We start from the raw sequence: 25,869 nt of genomic DNA on the forward strand, positions 1-25,869 counted from the left end.
GCATTCAAATTTGCTTTGCGCTTGTGGTCACTCTGCTCTCCGTAATGCTCCAGTAACCAGTAACGCACGCAACCAGCAAGACACTCATCTAAATACTTCTGCCTCTACCATGTTTGCAGCTGTTATCATTTACAGAATTATTTCTAGTAGACCACCCACAAAACGCCCACCAACCAAACGTGCAATCTGTTTTAATGCACACGCAATTTAGCACTCTTTTTATTTGGGATCTTAGTAGATCGGGCCCAATGTGTCTCTGTGAGCCTGGCAGTATTTACAGAGGAAGACACACCACTGTTCATGTGCATTTATTAGCCCTGAGGGGTCCATTTGATAACTGATTCAGTCCTGACACAACATTCATATTTCTACCAGCGTTATCATGTACATGCTGCAACCCTGGCAGTAATATGAGCTTGTAGTCTCTGCTGTAGTCCATCTGCCCTCCTGCAGGGTCTTCCATCACTGCAGTGTTAGTCTCACTGATGTCTCTGACCACAAACACCCACCTGCACACTCGAGTGAGCTCTTCATCACACTTAATGCATGGCGGCATTAAGCTCTACTGGTCGGTTCAGACGACAGGTACGGAGGCGTCATCTCATTTAGCTTGATTTACATTTCATCTGTGTGCTATTTGTGTAGGTCACACACTCTGCGCTTCAGTTACACATGTGCTGTTAGCTTTTTATTAGGGTGCCGCGTTTGATGTGTGCTGTGCCGTTAATGATGCAAAGCAGGCTTTTATAAATACATAATGATGTTTACCATGAGATTGGTAGGGTTTTCTCATTAAAAACGTCATATTCAAATCAAGGTTGTTGGCTTGTGGGGCTTCGATTGATTCATCATGCCTATAAGATGGCCCAATGTCTGTTAATGCAAACTGCAGCAGAATTACAGTACACACCAACATGTAGCAATGCGCAAATTCTGACCGACACAACGATGGCGGAGGCTTGTTGTCACTCCACCATGAAGAGCTCCATGTGAATGGTTAGAGGTTTGGCTCATCTGCAGTGCGTCGGAGTCTCTCAGGCTGGCAGGGCTCCAGTCCTCCACTCGCTTATTCATCCCTTTCTCCCACAGACAACACAGTCTGACACACGCACACCGACACACACTGACACGCACCAGCATTTGGCGCACACCCACCAGATCCCTTGATTCACGCACAATGTCATTTATCTGAAACGAACCAAAATTCAGAGGGCCACAACACAAAATATGCTCATTGTCATTTCAAATTCGGTCTCTTCATCACTATAAATGCAGTGCAATGTACAATCAATGTCCATTAGAAGTACAGCACAGTGCAAATCCCACTGGGGTGATTCCCAAAGCTGAACAGTGAATAGACTAAACTCAACATCCTAAAGAAAATATTCAGCTGTGAGGGTAAATTATGCACACAAATGTGCCACAGGTTCGAAAAAATGCTATGTAGATTTGCCAGTTAGGTGGTTCAAGGTGCGGAGGAAGTAAATAAATAATCCTGTTTAATAATTCATTGAAATTCATGTTGCTTTGCCTCGAGCCTTGAGAGTATTTAGAATGCAGCCTGCAAGGGCCCTGCTTCTGACTTATGGTGGTGTGTGGTAAGATTATTGAAAACGTGGGGAAGCTCAAGCGCACACATATCCTCACTCACTCACACACACAGAACTACAAAAATATGTATACCAAGTATCATATGTTGTATAAAATAGTGAGAAAGGACATCCACTGTCACCATCTTATCCGCTGTTTGCTCCGTTCCTCCCTGGAACGATAGATACAATCTCCAGAGTGTGAAGAGAAGTTCACACAGAGCTTCAGGCTGGTGAATACACTGAAGCTGAGAGAGATGGCAACACAGACACAGGGAGGACTGCAAATTGGATCTAAAAGTCTTTCAGTCTTTCCAAAAGACAGAATCATCAAAACAGAGAGCAGGGCAGAGAGCGGAAGGAGAGGAGAGGGGAGAGGAGAGGAGAGGAGAGGAGAGGAGAGGAGAGGGAGAGGAGGGAGAGGGAGGAGGGAGAGGAGGAGAGGGGAGGAGAGGAGAGGAGAGCGGAGGGAGGAGGGAGGAGAGGAGAGGGAGGAGGAGAGGAGAGGAGAGGGGAGGGGAGGGGAGACTTAAGGTTAGTGATCCATGTCTAACCCATTCCTGATGATGTCTTTGCTTGATAGAATTACACCAGCAAATAAAATCTTCTTGTCTCTCTCTCTGTCAGGTTGTGCTTGTTTGTGCCTGTGTCAGTGCATCCATTTAGATCCAGTGTGGCCACTCACTTGCATCTTTTACGTTCTCGTTCTTTTTTTCCTCACAGTTAAAATGTTCTGACACGTGGATGTGGCTTTTGCATGTTAAGCATGGGAATGACTTGAGGGCGCCTGATGATTAGGAGAATATAGTGGAAAACAACCTTAGCTAACATTTTGGCACTGCTACCAGTCTCTGTTAATGCCAATTAAGAAGACAGAGTTTACCATTCTTTTGCATTTTCCAGCTTAAAACCGAGTGCTAGGATTTGATTAAATTAGAATAAAATAAGTCATTGTAAATTAGGAATGCAGTGCAATCATTGAGATATTTACTGGGATTGCACAGACTAAAAGGAACACTGTGTGTGTTGTATATATGTGCTCAGGCTGCCTTCTCTAGACAGCACTTGGAAAAGGCAGCAAGAATTGTCTCCACTTTTCCGCCTGCGGTCGTTTCTTTTTATCACTTTTCCTACTAAAATGGAAGTTTACACGTTATCTGTGTGAAGAAGGATTTTGTGAGGGTAAACGTGAATGAGGCAGAGTTAACTACGGATAAAATATGCATGTGGTTCAACAAGTGGCTTTATCAGACATGCAAAACTCAGTCCCCAAAACCAGAGGGCGGTGAAATGTGCAGCACTGAGTGCAGGAGACAGTTTTCACCATGTAACAACAACATGTAAGCTCCCAAATCTCATATAACCAAACTATTAACACAAAAGGAAAAAAACATCAAATTTTCTTTGAAGTTACCTCAAATTAGCACTAAGAAAGGAAGGTCTGCAGAATGAATGAATGACAACAAAGTGACACAGTTTCTGTTCTATCTCCAGTTCTGTTTTTATCGAAAATTAAGATGCTTAAGATTCTAAATAAGTTTTCTCAAGAAATCCCAGTTTCCCAAGAAAGCTAGAGAAAAGGCTTGCGTGGCCCCATGACAAGCCCGTCAGCCGGTAGTGTGGGCGTCCATGGCCCCGGTGGTGGGGAGACAAATGGTGAGCTTCAGGGTGTAATTTGCTGTGGTAAGAACTGATCCTTTTATTTAGTGTTAAATTATTGCAGTGAGTTCAGGTTTTATTTTATTATGTGATTAATTATTCATGTTAGAAATGTCATGGAAATTTACTGAATCTAACTGTCCTGTTATTGAGATTTACAGATCCTCCATGTCCTGACATGACTATGTTCAAAGTTCAGTTGGATTGACCTGAAACATCCTTGTATAATTCTACTTTGTTTGTATCTGTCTGATACCAAGAGGTGTTCTCTACTTTGGACCTAAACGTCCCTGTGACTATTTGTTTTTCTGTTCAGTGTCTATACACTCAGGAGAGGGGGGGGACATTTGACCCATTCTCTGCTGATGTCTGAGCGCTGGACACGTCCTGTCTGGCTGATATCGATTTTGGCACCGGTACCATTTTTAAAGTATTAATTAAGCAAAGGGAATCAGACAAAACCCAAATGATATCAAACCCTATAGTTTACTGTGGGTGACTAGCAGGTAGCAGCTAAGCTCATAGCTTTTTAGAAAGGGCAACGCTGAATTTTGGTTGCAGGTCTAATGTGATGCAGACTAAACACTGGAAGAATGGAGAGATGAAAACAGAACACTGAGGAGGAAGAGAAAGTTCAGACAGAGGTTATCGATTTCATGGAAGTACATTCAACACGAGCATGAATGCAGGAGCAGGAAACAAATAGGTATCACACAGCTGTAATTTATCCATTTGGCCCCGCTGTGGAAAGATGTACAGACTAACTGTAATATTAAAACATCCACCAGAGACTAACACTACTTTTTAATCAGTACTGCAGTTCAGCCATTAAGTGCTTGTAATAGCCTTCTGTTATTTCATTACAATGATTCCATCAACACATTAGTTGATCCGACAAACATCTTTACAATTATAGCAGTGCTAGTACCAAACCTTAATGGAAAAGTAACTCTGTACAGGGCAAACATCTCAATGTCAGGCACGTCTATTGATTCGCCGTACCCATGTGTGTCGATTCTGCACTGTTCAATGTAAATTGCAATGCAGCCTGCGATACATATGACTTCACTGATGTGCAGGTCTTGTTCCAACTCCTCCTCACATTTCATCTCACACGCTGCGGGGCCTGAAGGTGGAACTGGGTCTTGTATTGTTGCCAACATCCAACCTAGCACGACTATAATGAGCTCTACAGGCCCTGATCCCGACCCAAGCATGAAAAGCTATCAGTTAAAAATAACAGGGAGGACTAGCACATCACATCATATTGCAGTGTTTTGATATAATGTTGGAAAATGTAAATCAGGCTGTGATTCACCACATGAAACCAGGGAACGCACCAGTTTCTTACGGACGAGGATGTTTATTTATGACAGGTGAGTTGTGTGCAGTAGGCCTATGGCTCTGCAGCACCACCAAGCTCATTCATCCAGTGGGTTTTACTCACAACGTTATAATGATACTTTCCGAAACGCTGTTCAAACCCTCCCATGTCCTCTGGTTACAATGCAGATGGGTAGATTAGAAATGACTACAGCATGTTCAGCCAGTCCCCTTTGGGCAGCAAATCAAAAGGGAACATGCTTACGCACAGACATGAGCTATCGTATGCAAATTCCATCAGCATAACAATCTCTGTGCTTTTAACGAACACAGGCGCAGCAATAGATGAGCCCCAAACTACAGAGCTGGTGTCAAACACCGTTCACTTATCTGTGGAAGCTTTGATGTTAAATTGGTTTACACAGCTATAAATTTGACGCCGAAATTTAAATAGGTGCCGGGATGTAACAGCCATCATTCACTTTGCCACAGCCCTGTGGTGGCTGTAATCATGATGACACAGTAATATGGCTGCATCCGTTTTCTTTTACCCCAGCTAAATTGCTGTTTATGGCAATAAGAAGGCTTCTTTTCCCAGAGGCCACAGTTAGGCAGACTCGCTCTTATTGTTTTACTGCTGGGTTGTGGTGCAGAGCACAAACACTGTCACCAACACCCAGCACACCCCCACCCACCCCCACCCCCGCCCTTCGTCTCTGTTGGTTCACAGGGCTATTATTTTTATCTGAAAACCTATACGAGGCTACAGAGAGAAACGAGACAAGAGAGAGGGAACGAGAGGGGAAGAGAAGCACACAGAGAGACAGAGCAGAGAGGGAGAGGAAAACTGTGATTCTTCTGAAGCTGTGATCGATGCTACCAGCGTGTGTCTGCATCGCACGTTGCCAGCAAAAGAGGAGGGCACTATTGATTTGATCCCACATTTCAATCAAAAAAAGTGGGTTCTCAAGCCCACATCTTCCTTTGTACTTGTACAAATTACCAGGCCCTCGCTAAATAAAGTGGGATATGTCAGGTTTAAGCATATTTGAAAACTCCGTCTTGTTATGCAGAGACAACAAAAAGCATGTGTGTGTGTGTGTGTGTGTGTGTGTGTGTGTGTGTGTGTGTGTGTGTGTGTGTGTGTGTGTGTGTGTGTGTGTGTGTGTGTGTGTGTGTGTGTGTGTGGTTATGTGTGTATGTACGTGCGTGCATGTGACTACTGGGACATCTGTGGCATTGGTAATGATGTTTCATGTGGAGTCCTGAATGTTGCTAGCCGATGGCTATAATCCTCTCGTGGGTATTTTCAGTGCTTCTCTATCCACATCACACACAAATGTGTCAAGAAGTGAGCAAGGAGCACAAAAGGCACAATCACATTTAGAAATGAATCTTTTTGATGCCATTTTAACTGTGTGCTTGTTCTCTGGCGAAGACTGGAAATGTCTGCAGGTGGATCCTAATTATGAAGACGAAACGCATCTCGAGGTCAAAGCTACGATTATGATGGCAGATTTAACATTTGTGGAGATACCTACAGGGAGCCTGTGCAACAATGAATTAACCTCACCAGTGCGTGTTCAAGTGTGGGTCAGTGTGTGTATGTGCATCGGATAGAAGTTGTGTGACCTGTTAAGACGTGAGGGCAGCTCTGACTATGAATAAAACACTTTAAGTTGTGATTAGTTTCTTAGTTTCTGAGGAAATGGATTCATGGGGGAGGTAATGATACAACAGCATGATGAGAGAGGAACGGGCAGACAGCTGAGCTAATGTGTTCATGGACAGAAAGCAAAGCGAGCAATAAAATCATAAAAACATTCACTTCCTTACTGGTGTTACAGCAGAGAACAAGAAACAGAATTATGTTACAGTTCTTCAGCAGAGTATCTTATATTTATTCTGGTCAGCAAAGCACGTTTGCAGATTTGTCAGGCTCGCACACACAAATCTGCATCACAACAGGACGGAGCATGGTTCCGTATAGTGATTTCCAAATCAGCCATCTGAATCCTGGCCAGAAAGAGCTCTTGCAAACAGTCCATCTGCAGGAAGTACAATCAAAATTCATTCTCACAACAATAGTGATGTTTTTTTCTACAAAGCAAGCCTGTTGTTGCTCAGGGGGGTAACAGTACCACAATGGCTTCTCCTAGATCTTAACTGAGAGTCTCATGGGAGAGGATCAATTCAAGCCCAAGCAATGACACGCAGATGGCTGAAGTCCAAACAATGAAAGAAATTTAAAACGGACAAAAGAAAAAAATACAGAAAATGTTGACTTTCAAATGAAATGAGATGATTATGAGCTGCGCAAGGAATATTTTCCAGCTGTGGACCCACACGTCTCTGTGCATGAGCAACTGAGCCTGCACACAGCCACGGTTTATAGGTCAGAACAGACAGCAAATTGGCACAATGCAATCCAAAAAGCATCACCGTTATAGGAGATGCAATTTCTGCCCTTTTTTCCATGATGGAGTCTGGATTTGTGTTTCTATTTTCTTTTATGGTTCCATCGTTTCCCCGACTGTTTCTTTTATGTGCCTCGGAACCTGGTGAGAAATGCCAGAGACGCTGTATATCTTTCGAGGCCGAGGCTAATCTGCAGCAAACACGCACACACTTTATATGTTGCTGTGTACAGTGCTGTGGCTGCACTCGTTCATTTGCTATTTAAAAACTGTGAATAGCAGCGACTGTGAGCACTTGCTTTCACTATGGCAGCACTCTGCATATTAATTCCTAAAAGAAAGTGGTACAATACAGGTTTGAATGTTTTAGATGGATTTTAATATACAGAAACATCCAGTGATGCAGTTTAATGTACTCAACCCAAAACCGTTAAGCAGTGTAACAGCCAAATCATGAGAATGGAGCTGAGCGGCAATCAGGATTGTAAAAATCAAATTTCAAACAGAAATTATGACAAACCTTCATGTGAAATTTTACAAATGTAATTTTTTTTACATTCAACAGTCATATTGCAAATTGCATTTTACATCCCACTGAAAATGGAAGTGTGAGGTATTCATCTCAGCTGCTCAGGTGAAATCTGTGTCTCTATTGTGGAAATGAAGGTCTTTAATTAATATTGGAATATAGAAAAGCCCCCTTTGTGTTTGACAAGTTAACAATTTACCACCAGAAAATAGGTCTGCCTCTCTCATCCTCCCTCTCTCTCTCTCTCTCTCTCTCTCTCTCTCTCTGAGTGTGCTGTATATCACTCTCTCTCTCGCTCATCCCTCTCCTTTGCTTACTAATGAGCCGTGAGATTGACAGCTGGATTACTGAGCTGGTTTGTAATCCTTTAATTTCTCCATTTAAGATAATCACCCTCTGGATGGAGCACTGCCTACAAACACACGCACACGCACAAACGCACACAAATACACACAATGCACAAAATATACTGGGTTGATATTTTAGTAAATAACTGTGTGTTTATGCGTTTAACAAAAATATACATGAGGATGATTAAGATGAGAGCATGTGGGCGTACTGATCATATAGAGATTCCAGGCTGAATTAATCTGAAGGACTAAGTAGAGCACCAGCCCCTCTCTGGTGAGGGACCTTTTTTGATATGAGAGTTTGTAGAACAAAGGCATCTTGACAGTGAAGTCTTTTAATTAAAGTGATAGAATAGCAAAAGTCCCGTGGCTTTAGAAATAGCTGTACACAACAATACAGAGTGGCCCTCCGGAGATGCATTTAGTAACAGCTTAGAAGGATCTGCTTGTTGAGTCGAGCCGAACGTAAATCATTTTGATTGGGCCGTGTTTTTCATCTCCTCCAGTGCTGCCGGCCGAGGATATGAGCGTTGGAGAACACGTGGGGTCAAGCGGCAGCACAAGGTCAGACCGCCTGGCCGCGATTCATCAATAAAGTGAGAAGCTATGTGTCACTTTGAGCCCCTGACTCAGGAGTGAGGAGGAGGGGGTCGGGGGGGGAAACAAGGAGCTACAGCTGAGCAAGGGGGCACCCGGGGTAAACAGGGATTCTCCGCCCTCATCACTCAGTAAACACATATTTCAAAATATGCACACGGTGGATGCCACAAATTGATGTACTGCTTGCTTTTAAAATTCAGACCAGACTTGAAGCTCTCCTGCTAAAATAAAAATGTCTGTCTGACATGCCGCAGATATGTCATGGTGTGCTTCACAAGCAGAAGCCGACTTGAAAGCAGGATGCTCAAGAATGCCTTCAAATGTAGGATCTTGTTATTCTACTTCCCTCGACTACCTTTCGCTCCTCTTGTCCTCGATGTCCAACTCTCATCCTCGCCATCCTTCCCCGTTCCCCTTGGTGTCTAGAAGGAGGACTGAATGGATCTGAAGAACTGTAAATCCTCTCCTGATAGAGATCCACTCCACACTAATTACAATGATTGCAGAAGAGGCACATAAGACTCATTCAGGCTGGGCTTGATGGAGGTTGACTGGAGAAACTAGATGGTAAAAAATCACATAGGTGCATTTATAGTCAGCACAGCATTGTGAATTCTTTATTTTTATTTCCAGCGTATTTTATTCCTTGGAAGAAGAAGAAAGCATGACAGGACCCAAAGTCACACGGCTTCGAAAAGCCACAATTTCAGACTGATGGTTTTCCACATTATTTTTCCGACAGGTTTGCACTGAGCTTTTTATTCTTCTGCTTTTTCAGTTTCTTTTTTTTTTGTATTGTTAGTCTATTTAGACTGCCTCCTTATTTTTCTGTTAATTGTAATCGTCACTATCTATCCAATAATCCACCTAAGTGACACTGAAGGGAGCAATGTCATGGCAATGAAAACAAGCCGGATAACATGCCAGTGAATAAATTGAGCTAAAGAAACGCCGCTACAATACAGAAGAGCTGATTTGTATTCAGATGCATGTAAATCCTGCGAGCCTATCGGAGGGGGAAAATCTTTGCAATGAACTGGTGGGTCCTGGGTTACACTTACAGCTAAAAGGTGAAACAGAGGTCTCCTAGTGGGAAAAATCTGTCATTTCTGCACCGCAACAAAAAAAGCAAATAGAGTCTTAACCAAGGCCACGGATCGTTGAAGTACACTGAGATGCAAAGCACTAATACACATTGATTGTGAGGGAGGGCGGTCAATTAAAAAAAGGTTTTCGATAACAAATGCAAATAGTATTCGCAGAATGCAAGGTCATCTATGAAAGATGTGGTGTTCGTGCCTTCCTTAGCTCTCTGAGAGAGCATGTAAAGAGAGGCATCAATCAGCAGGGTCGAACTGCATTGTGGAGACAGTTTCTAAGGAATAAGAAATAAACACCACTTCAATTCACCCAAATTCACAAATGATATTTCTTCTGCCTGAATTTGCCCTTGTCTCAGCTCCTGAAATACAGAAGTAAGTCGCTTCTTCTCTTATCCGTTAATCCCTTGCCAAGGACTTTCTTTTTGGCTGACACCATCAGAAGTGCTTAGTTTCTCCTTTATTTCATTATAATCACTCTATGATTTAACCTACCACCACCAGCTTTTGCAGATGCAATCTGAGGTCTGATAATATCATGGTTAGCGCCGTTTGAAGGTCAGAATTCAGGGCGCAATTAGTTCACCTCGACTTTATCGGGGAATGTGGATCTGCTGCATAATCTCACCCAGTGGAGTGCAAACAGACAGCGTGCACGGCACTTTTAAAATGCAGCCGAGCTCTCAGGCATTGGGTTTCGTCTCTGACAGCTTCTCACCGTCTAAATGCAAGGAGGTCGAGATAAATCGCGCCTGTCTCTCGGTGCGTACCAGATGGGGACCGGCAATGAAACTATCTGTGTTGTAATGAAACTCCATGAGAGGAGATGGCATGACCCAGTGACCAAGCATCAGACTAAAGCTAATACCAGTACACAGTGAGAAGAGATGAGTGGAGATCACTGCACTAGAACTAATAAAATTCACATGGAAGCCCTGACAAGAGGCAATAATATTTCTGCTGACAGCCAGTTTCCCATCGATCAAACCCCTTTTTTTACTTACTACCTTCTCTGAGGAAATGACTACAAAACAGGATGAAAAGCATTGTGCGGTGGCATGTACTATATCTTGGGTGGCTCGCTTGATGGAATTGGCTCAGCATGTATGTCATGTTGTGGGGGGTTTGAGCGATATAGGAGCGTAGCTTGGTTCGGTAAGAAGGCAGGGCGAGATAAAGAAAAATGATGTGGCTCATCTTCTGTACCTGTATTCTATCAGCTCGCCACAGACTGCAGGTCCTGGCTGCAGAGATGAAAGACTCTCTGGAGGACAAGAGAGACGTCCGTGAGTCAGAAGGAAAATGGCATCCCGCTTATTAAATGCCTGGAAACGAAATATCCCACCCACCCAACCGCCCACCCCCGTCCCCCTCAGTTCTTGGGTCTGGCCGTACTTATGAAAGCTCTGTCGCTCTGCACGGTAGGTTAAGAGTCAGAAGTTCTCTGCAGCACAGCAAACACTGAGCAGGCAGTTTCAAAGCAAATAGGGCTCCTTGCCAGATTTCCCTGCTGCAGTCTAATTGGGGTCATGTTACAAGTTTGTTCATGTTTTTAGAGATGGAATAAAACAAAAGGAAATCCACGCCGAAAGCATATAGCTGATGGAGGTATGATCCTCCTTAAACTAATCTTGCTGATTAAATTAGTGAGTGTGTGTAATTTCCTTCCCAGTTATAATGTAACTGCAGTAGAAAAAAACAATTTTAAGTAACAAGCTCTTGGATGAAGGAAGCAAGAAGAGACACCCAATTGTGGGGGGGTGTTTCATGAAGCAAGTCCATCTCCTGTGATTCAAGAGACAACAGAGGGACTGCAAATGAAAACATGTCCATTCTAGCTCCCTTTCAGGGGTGGAGTACAGTTGACAAAGCACAGGCTGAATGAAAAGATACTGCACGCTTGGATAAGGAATAGTCCCATCTCCTGTGACGCTGTCTTAATTAACATTAAGCAAATAGTGAGTCATCATCATTGTTCTTTTAATCGCACTTGTACCACAACAAAAGCAAATGGCCCTCTGCTGTATTTCTAAAAGCCTCCACTGAGAAACCAAAATCACGTTTTATCCAAAAACAAGGTTCCTGCAATCCTCTAAATCCATCCAAGACATTTTCTTTGTCAGAAAATGTTGGTGACATAAGGCAGGATGTGCAGTCAGACAGGCGTCTAAATCACACCGATCTGTGTTGCTCACCGTCACTGTGGATTCGTGAAGGGCAACGAGAGAAACTCATCACTTCTCTCCTCTCAAATATGCGTTGACAGTGACTTAAAGAGACACTATCCTGACCTGAACTGTATTTCAAATCAATTCCTTTTGTGCGGAGACCACATCCCCTTGTCCGTGTTCCTTGGTGTCTGTTCCGTCTCTTGGAGCGAGGTGATGGTTTACACAGCAATGTGCAATCACTGGAATATTTCTTTTCATGGCTTATCTGCCCACAGCGGGAATCTGCACAGACCGCGACTCAAGGCCTTGCCTGTGTGCCACAGCCCTCCCCTTCCAATCCTGACCCAGCTCGCAGACATACATCTCCATGGGAGCATGCAATGATTTATTCAGCACAACTTAGCGGCAGCGTAGAGATTTGTGAGTTAGTTAAACAAAGGTCTTTTATGGTCAACTACAAAGCTATAACAGCCTTTTTAACCTATAAAGCCGACAAAGAATGACCAAAGGAGGCACAGAATTATGCATTACAATCCTAAAATGACCTTTCAAGTCTCGATCAGACACTTCCATTTTCCTTCAGGGAAGACTACAGACAGAAACAAGGAAACCGTATGGGTGGGGCAGTCAGGAAGAAGAGGCAGATCCAGTGGATGGCGATAAGCCACCCTGACGTTGGTTGCCACCCGCCAATAAACCGAACGGAAGAAGGAGGAAAGTTTATTTTCCACAAATCATGTTCATTTAAATCCCTGCGGGCCATTTTCAAATAACATTGTGTATATTGAATATTTGAATGAGATATTGAACAATGGTAACCTTTTAAGAGCTTTAAACCCTATTTGAATGAAACAACAATCACTCTCTGCTTAATGGAGCATTTATTGGCATTGACTGCACGGCTGACAAGCAAAACGGCTGGGAACCAGCAAAGAAAGGATCACATGTTCCTTTGTGGTCTGAGAGAATTCCGCTCCATCATTGGCTCTAAAACCACGTAAACTGCTTTTTTATTTTCTTGCAGTGTTTTAGTGATGTACTGATCCAGATGAAATTGCAGGTTGCTGTGCCCTAATAGACCGTGAGTTAAAGGACCCAACTGTGACCTGCAGCCTCCCTGGTTTGTGTCCAGCTGAGGCCTTTGTTGCATGTCAGTCCCATCACTCCCTGTCATGTCTCCCCTGTCAACGCTACGACAAATGCTTAAAAACCTTCCAAAAATATCCACCTATTAAATATCTTAAATATCTATGTCTGATTTCAAAGTTTTCCCTGTATTTCCAGATGATGCCCCAAGACACTTCAGTCCATATTGCAATGAATAAAAATCAATGTCTTTCTTGGAGATAATTAAAATGGCTCTCCAGCTTGATCAGCTGTAATTAGATTGCCATCATTCTGAGCCAGGGACAGATTAATATATATAATGTGATGGTAAAGCTTTCAAACATTCAGGTTACTATGGTGTGCCCTGGACAAAAGCAGCAGTGTACAATACATTCAGCAGACTCCGATTGGTGTTAATGAACTTGACATCAGTCACATTATGTAGTTGCTCCTGCTCTTCCCACACACCATCAAAACAAGAAAAGCGAGAGCAAACAAGTCCACCTTCCACCTCGGCATGGAAAGAGCTGCGGTCCGCACATTGTTCGGGGGCTGGAAACACAAGCCTGGCTCACGCTGCACCTGCTGGGCCACATCTCTTTGGTCCTTCCCCCATCGCTCACTGTCCGTCTCTCCAGGGGGACAACAGCCACGGCCCACAGTGGTCCAGCAACCCCCTAGCCACCTCTGTAGCATCCCGCACCCTCCATCATCCCGTGCCCATTCATTTCCTTCGAAGTGACAGTTTGAGGTTATACATATTGTGGTGTTGGTATTAAAGGCTTCCTCCCACTTAGTGTCCCGCTGTATAGAAAACAAACCTTCTGTAAGGCCAGCCAATGCACATTAATCACTGCATGAGAACTTAAGCTATTGCAGCCCGTATCCCTTATCCAGTTGGGAGGACGGCGTGGCTCTCACATTGATTTTCACACAACAAAGCACGGAAACAAACAAAATGAAAGCGAGAGACCGGGAGCAAAGGTAATGTGGGATCAAAGTAGGAGAGGACGTGGCGCATAAGCTGAATCAGATTGAAGCAGTTGAACTGTGCTCTCACCTTTATTTGAATTGCAGCCTTAGCAGCAACGGCAGCATGTACACCGGGACACGTGAGTGAGAGAGTGCCACATCCCCCGGAGACATATCCGCATATAACACACACAAACACTCCAGCACAGAGGAGGCACCGACATACGTTGTCTGTCGAGATGCATCACCCTCAGTGATTTGGCTCAGTAAGGATGCCTCAGCCCATTTCCAAACAGGCAGGAACCCTGATCCCAAAGCCCCTCCAGGCAAACTCGCTCCCCACTGACCGGCTGCACTGTCCTTGTCAGCCTCCTAAATAACAAAATAACCTCCGGAATAATTCAATTGTTTTGCTCACAGCCAGAAAATGCTCAAACAGCTGTTACAATGAGAACGCAATTTCCTCCTGGCAAATAGAATTTCATGTAACAATAGACAAATATTTGGCTATAAAAGCAGAGAGTCAAGGGAAAGCTCAGCTCATTCTGCACTGCTGTTGAGCTGCTGCCTGCAAGTGTGAGTACAAGGCTAGAGGAGGTTACAGGGAGGAAATGGGAGGAAACCTAAATACTGGGCCCTCGACTCTTGTAGTAGGAACCGATAGAATTGTTTTGAAATGCTACAAAATGCTGAGGTGCTTTTCATCTTCAGGCTCATTTTTTTCATCATGCATTTCTAGGAGTTCCTAGCTTTAGACAGAACATGGTCTATGTGATAGATACACATGATCCGCTGAAATTCAAATTTTTTGTTTATCCGTCAATTATGCAGAAAGGGACCTTGGGATGTGGCTGAGCGGGATTGTTTTCCATTATGATAAAGATTCATCGGCAAGCGGAAGAGACACTGAAGATACTACAGCATAATTTGACATGGCAGGAGATGAACCTCACGGTAGATTCAGTGCACTGCACTGCACTGAGGAGAAATGGAGCGAAAGAAAACAGAATTGAATTTCTCTGAAAAACAGAAAGAGTCAAAGTGCTGGGAAATGTATTACAATGAGAATAAGAATAAAAAGTTGTTGGGGGCTTCCAGCTGCAAACATGCAGAGTAGGGAACAGGCTATTTAAATTAGCTTGCTCTCTCAGCCTGCTGCTCAGTCGATCAAGAAAGACGAGATGCATTTGTTTTGTTTGCTTGTTTTGTTTGATTTCGACTGCAATCAGTGGAATTTATTTGTTCATTCATCGGTGAAACTCCATCTCCAATGACAAATCTTGAACAAAACACATTACACCCTCACGGTCATGTTTAATCACATGGCAAGATTTTTCAACCCAGGTTCCATTACAACTGGATCCTTCCGCTTTAACCAACACCGACCAGCCACAGCATTAAAACCAGTTACCGGTTTTATTAGGTTCTTTCCATGTCTCGTGCTCGAGATGAGCTGCTTATGTTGCACAGTCACAACCAGAGCGTGCCCTGATCGCCTTTAGGTGTGATGAAGAGCCACGCTCCTATAATGTGTCCCCCCCCCCCCAGACACACATGTAGACACACACTTACTCACTCAATCACACTAGGAGGTTGGGGACACATCTGGGCAGAGAAGAGAGAATATCACCAGTCAATAAACGAGATCCAGCGGGGCCGGCTTACCTTTGAGAATGCTCTGGCCATGCAGCACGTCTCTCGAGACAATCACTGTGTAGAAGTTCTGGGAGAAGCCCGGTCTGCACGGGGGTTTGAGTGGCTGGCCTGCCTTATTCCCCTGAGGAATAGAAACAAGACGGCCTGTTAAGCATTGGCAAATTGACTTGTGGCCACAGGGTTACAAGCTGAGCTCCCAGCCTTTTCAGACTGATATTGAACCCCATACACACTCTCTCTGGCTGTAGTGAGTGATTTGCTTCACACTACAGCATTCTGCACTCGGACCGTCACACAGTGTGGAAATCCACATCTGAGGAGGAAGACACCGAATTTAAACCACTGCAGCGAAACATGGATTCTCGTGTAGGACGACGAGAGTGAATAGGTTGTTTTAATGATAGTGATCATTATTAAATCATCATTATTAGGACAGACGGTGCTGTTATCATCATATGTTGGTTATTATAAAGAATTATGGCCCAGGTGGTGATAATGACAGTAATGAGAACCGTTATAAAGATGATAACTGAGGCTTGCATGACATGTTTAATTTAAACATTTAGCTTATACTTTGAAGTGGGAGAGCCGGAGAGCCGGAGAGACAGTGTGTGTGTGTGTGTAAAAATGTATTTAAGTACACTGTTAATACATAAGCATGGTTGCAGGCACCCAATATCCTCCAGGCTTTTCATTCTGCGCTGCATGCAGGTTGATGAAATCCACTTCATTCACCCATGGCGTTTTCAAAAAGACATTATGGAAATGAAGCCGATTGTAGTAAATTGTTTTCCCAAGTTTTTGAATAAATTCCGCTAACTGCTTGTTTGCTGCCCAAACCACCCTCCATGAACATGCGACAACCCAAACAACCAGGTCGTCATCTGAGGCATCCCAGAAATGTGAACAAGGAGGAATGACAGTGCGTAAACGTGCGTAAACGAGGATGATCAGCAGCCAACGCAGAGAGAGAGAAGCCCCTCCAGACACCACTGTCCCCTGCAATGAAGCACTGCAGTTTATTTAGGCGAGAGGACGCTAATGAACGCAGTTGTCGGGGACTTTTGCTTCCTCCCCGCCGCACTTGAGACCAAAAATACTCTTGACCCGAGACGTCTCCGCTCGGAGCTGGGTTACCCGCGTGGTGCTGCCTTTAGCGCAACACTGCGGGGAGAAAGTGAGCCTCTCTCGGACACTTCCCATGGCTCGTGCAGCGCTGCACAGCCCGAGTGGGATCTCCACAGCAGTGCAGCACTTCCCCAGCACTGCACTCCGAGAGGACACGGAGAAAGGAACTCATCTTACCGAGGATGCGCCCACAAGTAAGGTGCACGCCAGGATGACGCAGCCAACGTTCATCTTTGCAACAAAAAAAACGCGTGTGAGGTGTAAAAAAAAGAGATAAGGAAGAGATGAGTCTTCTCAGCCGGAGTAAAAAACCACCTCAGTAATTCCTGGAGCCCTGTTCTTCCTCTCGGGTGCCGAGTCGGAGACTGTCCCTACTTGTCTGGCGCAAAAGTGCCGCTGAGGCAGAGATGCTGCGCTCAGTCCGGAGGAAGCCGGAGCCCATTGGATAACAGCGTCACTACAACCCCTCCCACTGCACGGAGCAGCCAGACACACACACACACACACACACACACACACACACACACACACACACACACACACACACACACACACACACACACACACACACACACACACACACACACACACACACACACGATGCCATACACTTTTGGGATGTGCAGGTTAGAAAAAAAAAAGATCCCATTTTCCAGCCTATTTAGATTCATATTTTGGCTTCATATGGAGAAAAGGCAGGTGTGACGATGTGAGTGACAACCAACCATCCGAGTCCTCTCATGTGTCCGTCAGCTAACTGGTCTATTGGAGTCTATTTCACACCCCAGTTACCCCCTGTGCCCCTGATCCATGCTATAAGGACAGCACCAGCCAAGCTAATAGCTTTTTATTAAAGCTGCTGTGATAGACTTTGATGCTTCAAATGAAATGAGATCCAATGAATCAGTAACCTGTGTGATGATCCACAATATCTATATAAAGTATATAAGGACACATATATATATAATATATATTCATACCTCCTGATTTGAGGACTGGTATTAAAACTTGAAAGGAAAAAACTATAATAAGCACATACATTTACAGTTTCAATTGTTGAAATATTAACTAGTCTCACAATTTAATAATGCTGACATTTCCGAAGCCTCAGATCAGTGCCTCAATTTCCATATCTGAGAGGTCATGACAATTTAATCCTATCAAAAGGAATAGGACAGCATTGCAGTGTCAATCAGCAGAGCCCACGTGCCTGCCCCTGTCACTGCCATTCACTTTACTGCTTTATTTTCAACACTTTCAATTTTTAAGGAGAAAAAATGCTCTGAACCTTTTTTCTTTTATTTAAGGGGTATCTTGAAAGTAAAGTGCTTGAGGCAGATAATTAAGAAGGGCCTCTGCTTGTCTACAGCTCAGTGGATGTGTCAGTCCAGGGGGCAGGTGTTTTCTCTCTTTTTTTTTTAAGGTCAGAAATATCAGAAATAAAATCTGCTCGTCTTTCTTCGGGGCATCGAGGTGCCTCTGCTTTTATTACACCCTGGGAAACTTGGCAGGGGAACTGGACGACAAGGATCTAAAAGTCACACCTCGGCCAATAAACAGTGTCCTGAATAAATAACATCAGCCCTTTGTATCAGTCACTGTCATGTCCTCACATGGGAGTAGCTGCTGACAGGGAGGAGGGTTAAGAAGCAAAAGAGCTTCAAGTTCCAGTAAGAAAAAGTGTAAGTGTGCTGAAAATTGAATTCCGTCAAATGAAAAGAGGTTTTAATTGTAACTTTGAAAACACAGCACAGTGCATGAGGTGGCCATGGCCTGGTGTTCTACACTGTCAGCCATATCAGCTCATCTCTCTTTATGCTCCTTATTCCAGAGTTGTGATTCTTGAACACACACACACACACACACACACACACACACACACACACACACACACACACACAAGCACACAAGCACCATCCCTCATCTGCCGCCCCAGCACAAACTCAATGATATTCATGAAAATTATTGTTTTGCTGAAGTGGTACCCTGAAGAAGGGGCCCGACTGATTCCGTGCTCAGTAAATTCTGCGTGGCTCGAAGGTACCCAGCCAGTTTTCAGAATGCAAGTAAATTATTCCTCTCAAGTATCGAGCATTTTTGCCTAATAAAAATACCATCTGGGCACTTGAAGTGAATTGGTTTAAGGCTGCGCTGAATTATTAAACAAATCTCACAAAATGGGTCCCACTTCTCTTTATATAAAGGGTGGGGGGGGGGCTGTTGGAGCACGTCACCATATAGACTCTACAGGCTGTATATACTTTCCATTTGTTTTTTCATGAATTGCCTTTTGTACTCTTCTTTCATCATGTGTTCTTCTACTTGTCTGTCCTTTTGTTGCTATCAAAATGTATTTTTCATTCATAAATTGTGTTTTAGGAACCGCTTATTTACAAAAGCAGTGTTTTTGTCTTGCATTTATCACAAAGGCACCAATTTTCTAAGGGCTCATTGGTAATTTGATGATACTGTTTGCATAAATTAGGGAAACCTGTACACGATTACTTAGGTCTGATACCAATATAATAATAATGAGATAAGAAATTGAACTTACTGGAGGTTAATTTTAATGGTATCACTTGTTGCTCAGCTTTGACTTAATCAGTCCCAGAGTACACACCAGTGTTCATCCACTGCTTCACTGAAGCGTCAGTATGAGCAAACTCGTGAATCTCAATCAGTCGCAAATGTGTGATTTAACTTGGTTCCAGGTAGAGATGAAACGGTGTGAAACTTTCATATCGTGATAATAGTGACTGGCTGTTTGCAAAGAGGGTCAGCAACATTTGTGGTTGATTAGAAATGTTGCGTTCTGCACTGGCAGCTGAGGCCGTTTGTTTTCTTTCAGAAAGCAGTCATGTGATAGCAGCTTGACGGATCAGCAATGGCTACATCGCAAATCGAAGACAACCAATCAGCAAGCTGTTGTGAGTGTCTACGTCATCGTTTGCAAACATCTCTGTCGGTCCAGACTTAAACGCAGCTCCAGGCGTATCCAAAGCAGAGTTGATGAGTATTAAAACCAAAACGTAGTAGCTCGGATGTGGCGTCAGTGAAATGGTTTGACTTGTTATTACAACAATTTTTGAAAATGTTAATTACTGGTTGTGAGGCTGTTGTCAGGCCATAGTTTTGATCATAAAACGTGCTTTGATACTGTTTTGCTGGGACAATTAAAATCTAGAAGCCGATTTTTTTACATCAACATTTCAAGCAGCCATTGTTATCCTGCCAAAAAAATTAAACACAACAATATTTGAATCTATAAAAGACGTTGAGAGGCAGATAAATCAAAGTAGCACAAAAACACTGTACATATTTTAGTGCCATTACTGAGGGACATATTCATATGTCTCATATGAGTTCAGTCAATCGGTGCTGAGGCGTTTCACTCCTCTGCGTCTTTCTGATATCTGAAAAGTTCACGTTTACTGATGAGTATTGAATTAAGGGGAAGAAAAAGTGAAATGCTTCTTTTGTGCGTTGAATGTTTACACCTTCATTATGAATTCTCACACAAGAACAGAAGCAATCTTCATTTTTTTCAGTCAGTTACTGCCACAACATTAAAACTGGTTGAAGGCTATATGATTCACACCATTTTCATACTCATTAAACCATTCAGCGAGCCTTCACGCACTGTGGATGGGGGCAGGTTTTCATTTTATTTGTCCCTTATGCCCTTTTGTTACTGCCATAAATCTTAAACTTGTATTCATGAGCAAATTGGACTTTTCCCACTCACTCACTGTGGAATTTTGTTATTTCTTAGCCCACTCCAAGTGTTTGACCTCCTGAGAAGTGGGTTTAGAAACCACCACTACTCCTCTGACACCACTACCACACCGCCTTCTTTTGTGGCTGATCAGTGTATGTAGATAATTTGTTATAAGCTGGCCAGCTCATTACTCATGACTATTATTAAGCCTGTCAAATAGATGAATGTAATTGATCAAAAAGAAACTCGAAACTAGAAATTAAATCACGCTTCAACAAATAATTATAAGTTCTACTATACACACCATGGCCTCCCTGTGCAGTGAAGCAGGATTTGAACGTGTGAACTGTACTTTGAATTGAAGCTTTCATTAAGTGCAAAAAGCCAAACAGAGTTCTTCACCATGTTGTTCCCGGCAATGCCAGGGGTGACGCAACCACTGCAACACTGGCAACCGTGCCGTGAGGTAGTGCAACTTGCCGTTAATACGAAACTTTCCTCATTGCTGACCACGGAGAAAACTTCACAGACATTTCCAGAGTTATGTGACAGCCGAGTGAAATCAACAAACCTCTCCAGATTAATTTACTCTCTTGGAAAGAGGAGATAATAGCATTTCATGAAAACGTGGTACAAAGCCTTTCTGAAATCTTTGGAGAGTTTTCAGCTTTTTCAATGACAGATAATTTGGAAGGGAAACAATGCTGCAGTCACAAGCAGTGCCTAATTATGCCGCTTAAATGATCTTTGTGACCATGAAGCAGAAATGTGTCTGGAGTTTGTCTTTTATTACTAAACTCTATGTTATTGTGCTGGAATCCCATTTTTCTGTCTACCATCCACACAATATGTGTGTAGTATACAATATGATAGTAACACCTACAGTGCATTGTATTATTGAAAGGTCAACTTTGGTACTTACGACATATTGTTTTGGTCTTTAAATAAAAACACATCCATCATATAGTGAGTTGCCAGCTGTAACAATTATATATCAGTGTTTTTTTCCCCTGAAGATTCACCTTGACGCACTTTTCACTGTATGAATATCAAATTGATGCACACTGAGAAACTGAAAAAGCAGGAAAGACAGACAAGCCCCATTAAACCGTAACCCAAATCACGCACAACTCCACAACACTGAATCCTCTCGACTTCAAGGAAGCGATTCTTTGTTTTTGCCTGTTCTTCTTGAATGGATGAAATATTGATGTGTGCACAACAGAAACCGCCTGAAGGACACGGGAAGCAAATTATCTATCAGTAAAAGACCAGAGTAAACATTTGCCCAACACCTTGAGAGAATCAAAGGATGCAAAATGAATATAAAGCAATTTCACCCATGATCTGACTTTTTAATTTAGCTAAGATTAGATCATATTTGTGTGCTCTGTTCCAAAGGGCTTCACACATTTTTCTGCAGAACTGTGCCGCTGATCCCTCTGCTTCCACAGAGACCACATTGTATAAAATAAATAGCAGGGACAAATCAATAGGCAATGGGTTTTATCATCGATTATACGACTGTGGTCATGTGGCAATGACATGAGGCTACAGTCTGTTCACCATATTTGACATAGGGTGATGAACCCCTGCAGATGGCTGTATCCCTAACCTTTTGACTGCCGTTTCAACACAGCATGATAGGTGCACACAGAGAGTCTCGACGGAGATGGATGACGGTGGATGTCATTTGATTTTCATTTGAACCGGAACATCAGAATCTACTCCACCTAATTAACCTCTCAGTCTCTTTCTACTTGGCAGACTTTCCGCTGCCATGCGGAGGAAAGAAAAGCTTTGTGCAGACTTACTTTAAACATATTTCACACATGATTTATATTCAATGTAAGACATTTGACACATGAATACATTTGTTAAAGAGATTTTACCAAGGACAAAGGATGATGCACGCTACAACCAAAACACCAAATGTGGATTTTCTTCTTTACGCCAATGATACAGTCACGTATTCACCAGAGAGGATGCTCTTGGAAAGCAGCAAGAAGCATTTAATGGTCCGATTCTAAATGCTGACAAAACTAAGCTCATGTTGTTTTCATGAAGTAACACTAACATCTTGAATCATTCAACATCTAAAAGAAAATCAATTGAAGTGGTTTTGTCTTTTGAATAACTTGGTGCTGTGAATATGATTCTGTCTTTTTCAAACCTCATGTCGACAATCTTGTCTAAAAACTTGAAACTTGGATTTGACTTCACATACAAATATTGTTTTTCTTCTCATGCAAGAACAGTCTTGTTATCTGCTAAGTGTCTAAAATCCATGGGCCTGGTTTATCACAGAGCTAAGATTTGTCACTTCATGCCATTTCAGAACTCATCATTTCAAATTATGTGGTTGAATGCCCATCTCTAGTTGTCAGTTTCATTTTCATGTGACTGTGTGATTATGAGGTCTGTGTTTTCTGTACCTACAGTATATGTTGGGGATATTGTAGTTTTGGCCAAGTCTCTTCTTTCAAATTTGATTTGGAATCTCAGTGGGAGTCTACCAGCCTACTATATATAAGCTGTTTTCAGACATGCACAGAACTCCAGAGTTTTCCTCGTAAAAACCCAGAACAGTGTCCAAATGAGCCAATGTGACAACACAGCAGGAGATTAGCTGGAGGATTCACCACAAGCAAGTGGGCGCGTTGACAACATTTCTAAAATGCAACAAACGCAAACCCCAAAATACAAAAAGAGAACAAATATCTCAGGATGAAAAAGAGGAGAACACGTAGAAGACAACAACAAAGATGTAAATTCATACAGACAATGAGATTCTGTAACTGTAAGCGGTAAACAATTACCCCTGATCAGCAGAATGAATTCGTCCTGCCTCCTGCATGCTATGCCTTCGCTCACCTGAACGCTCTGGAGATATTTCTATTGTTGTAACTGCTTCTGAAAGGAGAATTTCCTGCAGATGTGTTAATATGTGAAAGGCAAACTCCGGACCAAGTCCAAACCCTGTTGTGCACAGATTTTCCACGTTTCCAACTGAAAATTCAAACTTCACATTACTTTTCAAGCCATATCACACCAGCGACTAAAAAGCAATGATGTGACATGTTTTAGCATCTCAGAGCAAAGTGGCATTACTACATTGCTTGCCACATCGTTTTGACTCATCTAAAAATGATTTATTAGAATAAGAATTAAGTTTATAATTGTACACAGCATTCATTGTTTGTACTTGGTAGGACTACTTAAACTAGTAAGAACCTGATATATACTTCACCTGTTTAGCAATTACAATCCTTTCAAATCTGGACGTCTGATTGAATCATCAACTTTTATCTGCCACTGAAAATAAGGAAATTAAATGAACACTTCAGTGCGGCCCTATGAATTTTCATGAACGTCATGCTGACAGTTAGACTCAGTGATTCCTGGTGAAGCCCGGCTATTAGACTGGAGTACGGTACGTCTATTTTAAAATGTAAAATTATATATGAGAAATTAAGGTATTAAATATCATGTGTAACTTCTTTATCTTATCATCCCATATTTCACAGGAGCTGCTATATTTTACATGATCACCAGGCTCTGCAGTGCTCTCTGAACTGGACCCTATAGAAAAGACCTCTGTTCAACACCATAGCAAAGATTAAACTAACTCACAGTATAATGCACAATAACATATGTACTGTGTATTATTCAGAGGAAACAGGTGGACTTCACATTAAACTACTCATGCAGGAAATGTGCGTCTGATAGTGTTTCACCTGCTGATCTGCTGCTGGTGTGAATCCAGCTCCTCTCTGCCTCCACCAGCTCCTTCCCTCTCTCTGTTGAGGTCGCCTCCCTCGGGACACAAGCTAGCATTAATAACTGTTAGCTGCTAACTGTTGAGCATTGGTTAGCATAATGCACGTGATCCAAACATGAAAGGCTGCGCGTGGTTCAGGAGCACGTGTGGAGATGTTTATTCACAGGGAATCATCCGGTAACTTATATCAGACCTCACTGATTATTTCAACAAGTTAGAAAAGATTTGTTAAACCTCACACAACATTAAGTACACAAGTTTGGATGCTACAGTGTCACGTGACAGGAAGTCAAAGGGCATCACTGTGTGTTTTTATTAATCCGTCCAATCACTGTTAAGAGCTAATCGCACATACACCCACAAGAAAGTTATTATTAGGGCCCGAGCACCGAACAGTAGGAGACAGTGGGAGGCCCTATTGAAATTGTAAGGATTATTATTATTTTGTTATATTTTTTTCAGGCAAATGAATTGGCTTTTTGAGGGCTTTAACATGCTCAAATCGTTACCAAAGTTTGCAGAAAATTAGAAAGTGGTGAAAATGTACGTATTCTGGAGTAATTTTAATTTAATTTATATCTTAGTATATTATGTACATTCCTGTATTGACACTTGTTTGCCACTGTTTCAAAAGGTCAGGCAAAAAAGTGCTTTGTTTCAGTGCAAGGTTTCTTTTCCTCTTTATCCTAAATAGAAAGGAGATGGATGGGATGTCACTGCTCAGTCACACTTAGACTCACATTATAAAATCTAAAAAGCCTAAAACAAAACAGATTTTTATAAAAACTGTACAAGATTTAAAAAAATACCAAAACCTTTTTTTCAAAGTTGAATGGAAACTTAAATGTCGTGGACAAGCAGAAGGATTTGATGTTTGATTGGTTGAAGTATGTGAAGTAGTTGAAGAATGCTGCAGATTCACATTATCAGAGAGAAACCGCAAAGAAGCACAGAGTATAAGTAGAAAAGTGAATTGTATATGTGAATATGAAATCCAAATCATTCAAGGATTAATTGAAAAGTACAGACTTTAAAATAATTAAAACGTGATGTGGAAGCTGAAGATGGTTTATTCAGGACAAAATGGTGTCCCCATATTGGAGTAAAACATTCGTGTGTATGTATTTGTGTGTGTGTTTGTCCATATGTTTGTGTGTGTGTGTGTGTGTGTGTGTGTGTGTGTGTGTGTGTGTGTGTGTGTGTGTGTGTGTGTGTGTGTGTGTGTGTGGAACCTCTCAAACAACTTTACACATAAATTATACTTGACACTGATGTAATTTTTTACACTGACCACCAGGAGACACGCAGACATGTAGGATTTGTGAAGACAAAGTGAAAAATTACTGAGATGTCATTTTTGGAATCAGCCATGTACTGTATGTGTTTCTGATCGAGAAAGCTCCATTTACATTGATGTCGATGGGACTATTAAAGGCTGCACTAGTTGTTGAAACTTCCCTGTGATAAAACGCTAAGTCTATTAATTCAAGAAACACTTTGTGAAAGACCAGACATTTATCTACAAAATAAGACACCGAATGTGTGTTTAAAAAAGAAGAAGTAAAACAAATTGTTGAAAAAGAGACCATATGAAAATCCAGTGCATGATGCCACCTCTCTGGCAGGCTCACAAAGGAACCCAGAATAAAAGTCTCAGATTACTCTGAATCTTTTAACTGAGACAAGTTCTACTTCTTCTTTGTGTGGTTTATTGGAAGATGGCAACCAACGTCAAGGTGAACTAGTGCCATCCACTGGATCTGCCTCTT

The 25,869-nt window shown here is 42.4% G+C and overlaps 1 protein-coding gene across 3 annotated transcripts in view; it reads right to left on the reverse strand.

The window, feature by feature from the left end:
* Nucleotides 1–24,136, reverse strand: part of cdh4 (cadherin 4, type 1, R-cadherin (retinal)) — a 210,489-nt gene extending 186,353 nt beyond the window's left edge. Inside the window, exons 1-2 of one of the 3 annotated variants that reach the window (XM_035152798.2) lie at nucleotides 24,057–24,136; nucleotides 15,483–15,594 (exon numbers count right to left, since the gene is read on the reverse strand). Coding sequence is in view for 2 of the 3 variants with exons in the window: in XM_035152795.2 (XP_035008686.1) it covers nucleotides 15,483–15,594; nucleotides 16,779–16,832 (166 nt within the window). In the remaining variant the exon portion in view is untranslated. Of the gene's footprint in view, nucleotides 1–15,482; nucleotides 15,595–16,778; nucleotides 17,024–24,056 lie in introns of those variants that run through there. The other 2 variants (XM_035152795.2, XM_035152796.2) reach the window with 2 other exon arrangements.
* Between the last annotated feature and the right edge of the window lie 1,733 nt (nucleotides 24,137–25,869).

This window comes from Hippoglossus stenolepis, chromosome 3, assembly GCF_022539355.2.
Source record: "Hippoglossus stenolepis isolate QCI-W04-F060 chromosome 3, HSTE1.2, whole genome shotgun sequence".
Classification (NCBI taxonomy): domain Eukaryota; kingdom Metazoa; phylum Chordata; class Actinopteri; order Pleuronectiformes; family Pleuronectidae; genus Hippoglossus; species Hippoglossus stenolepis.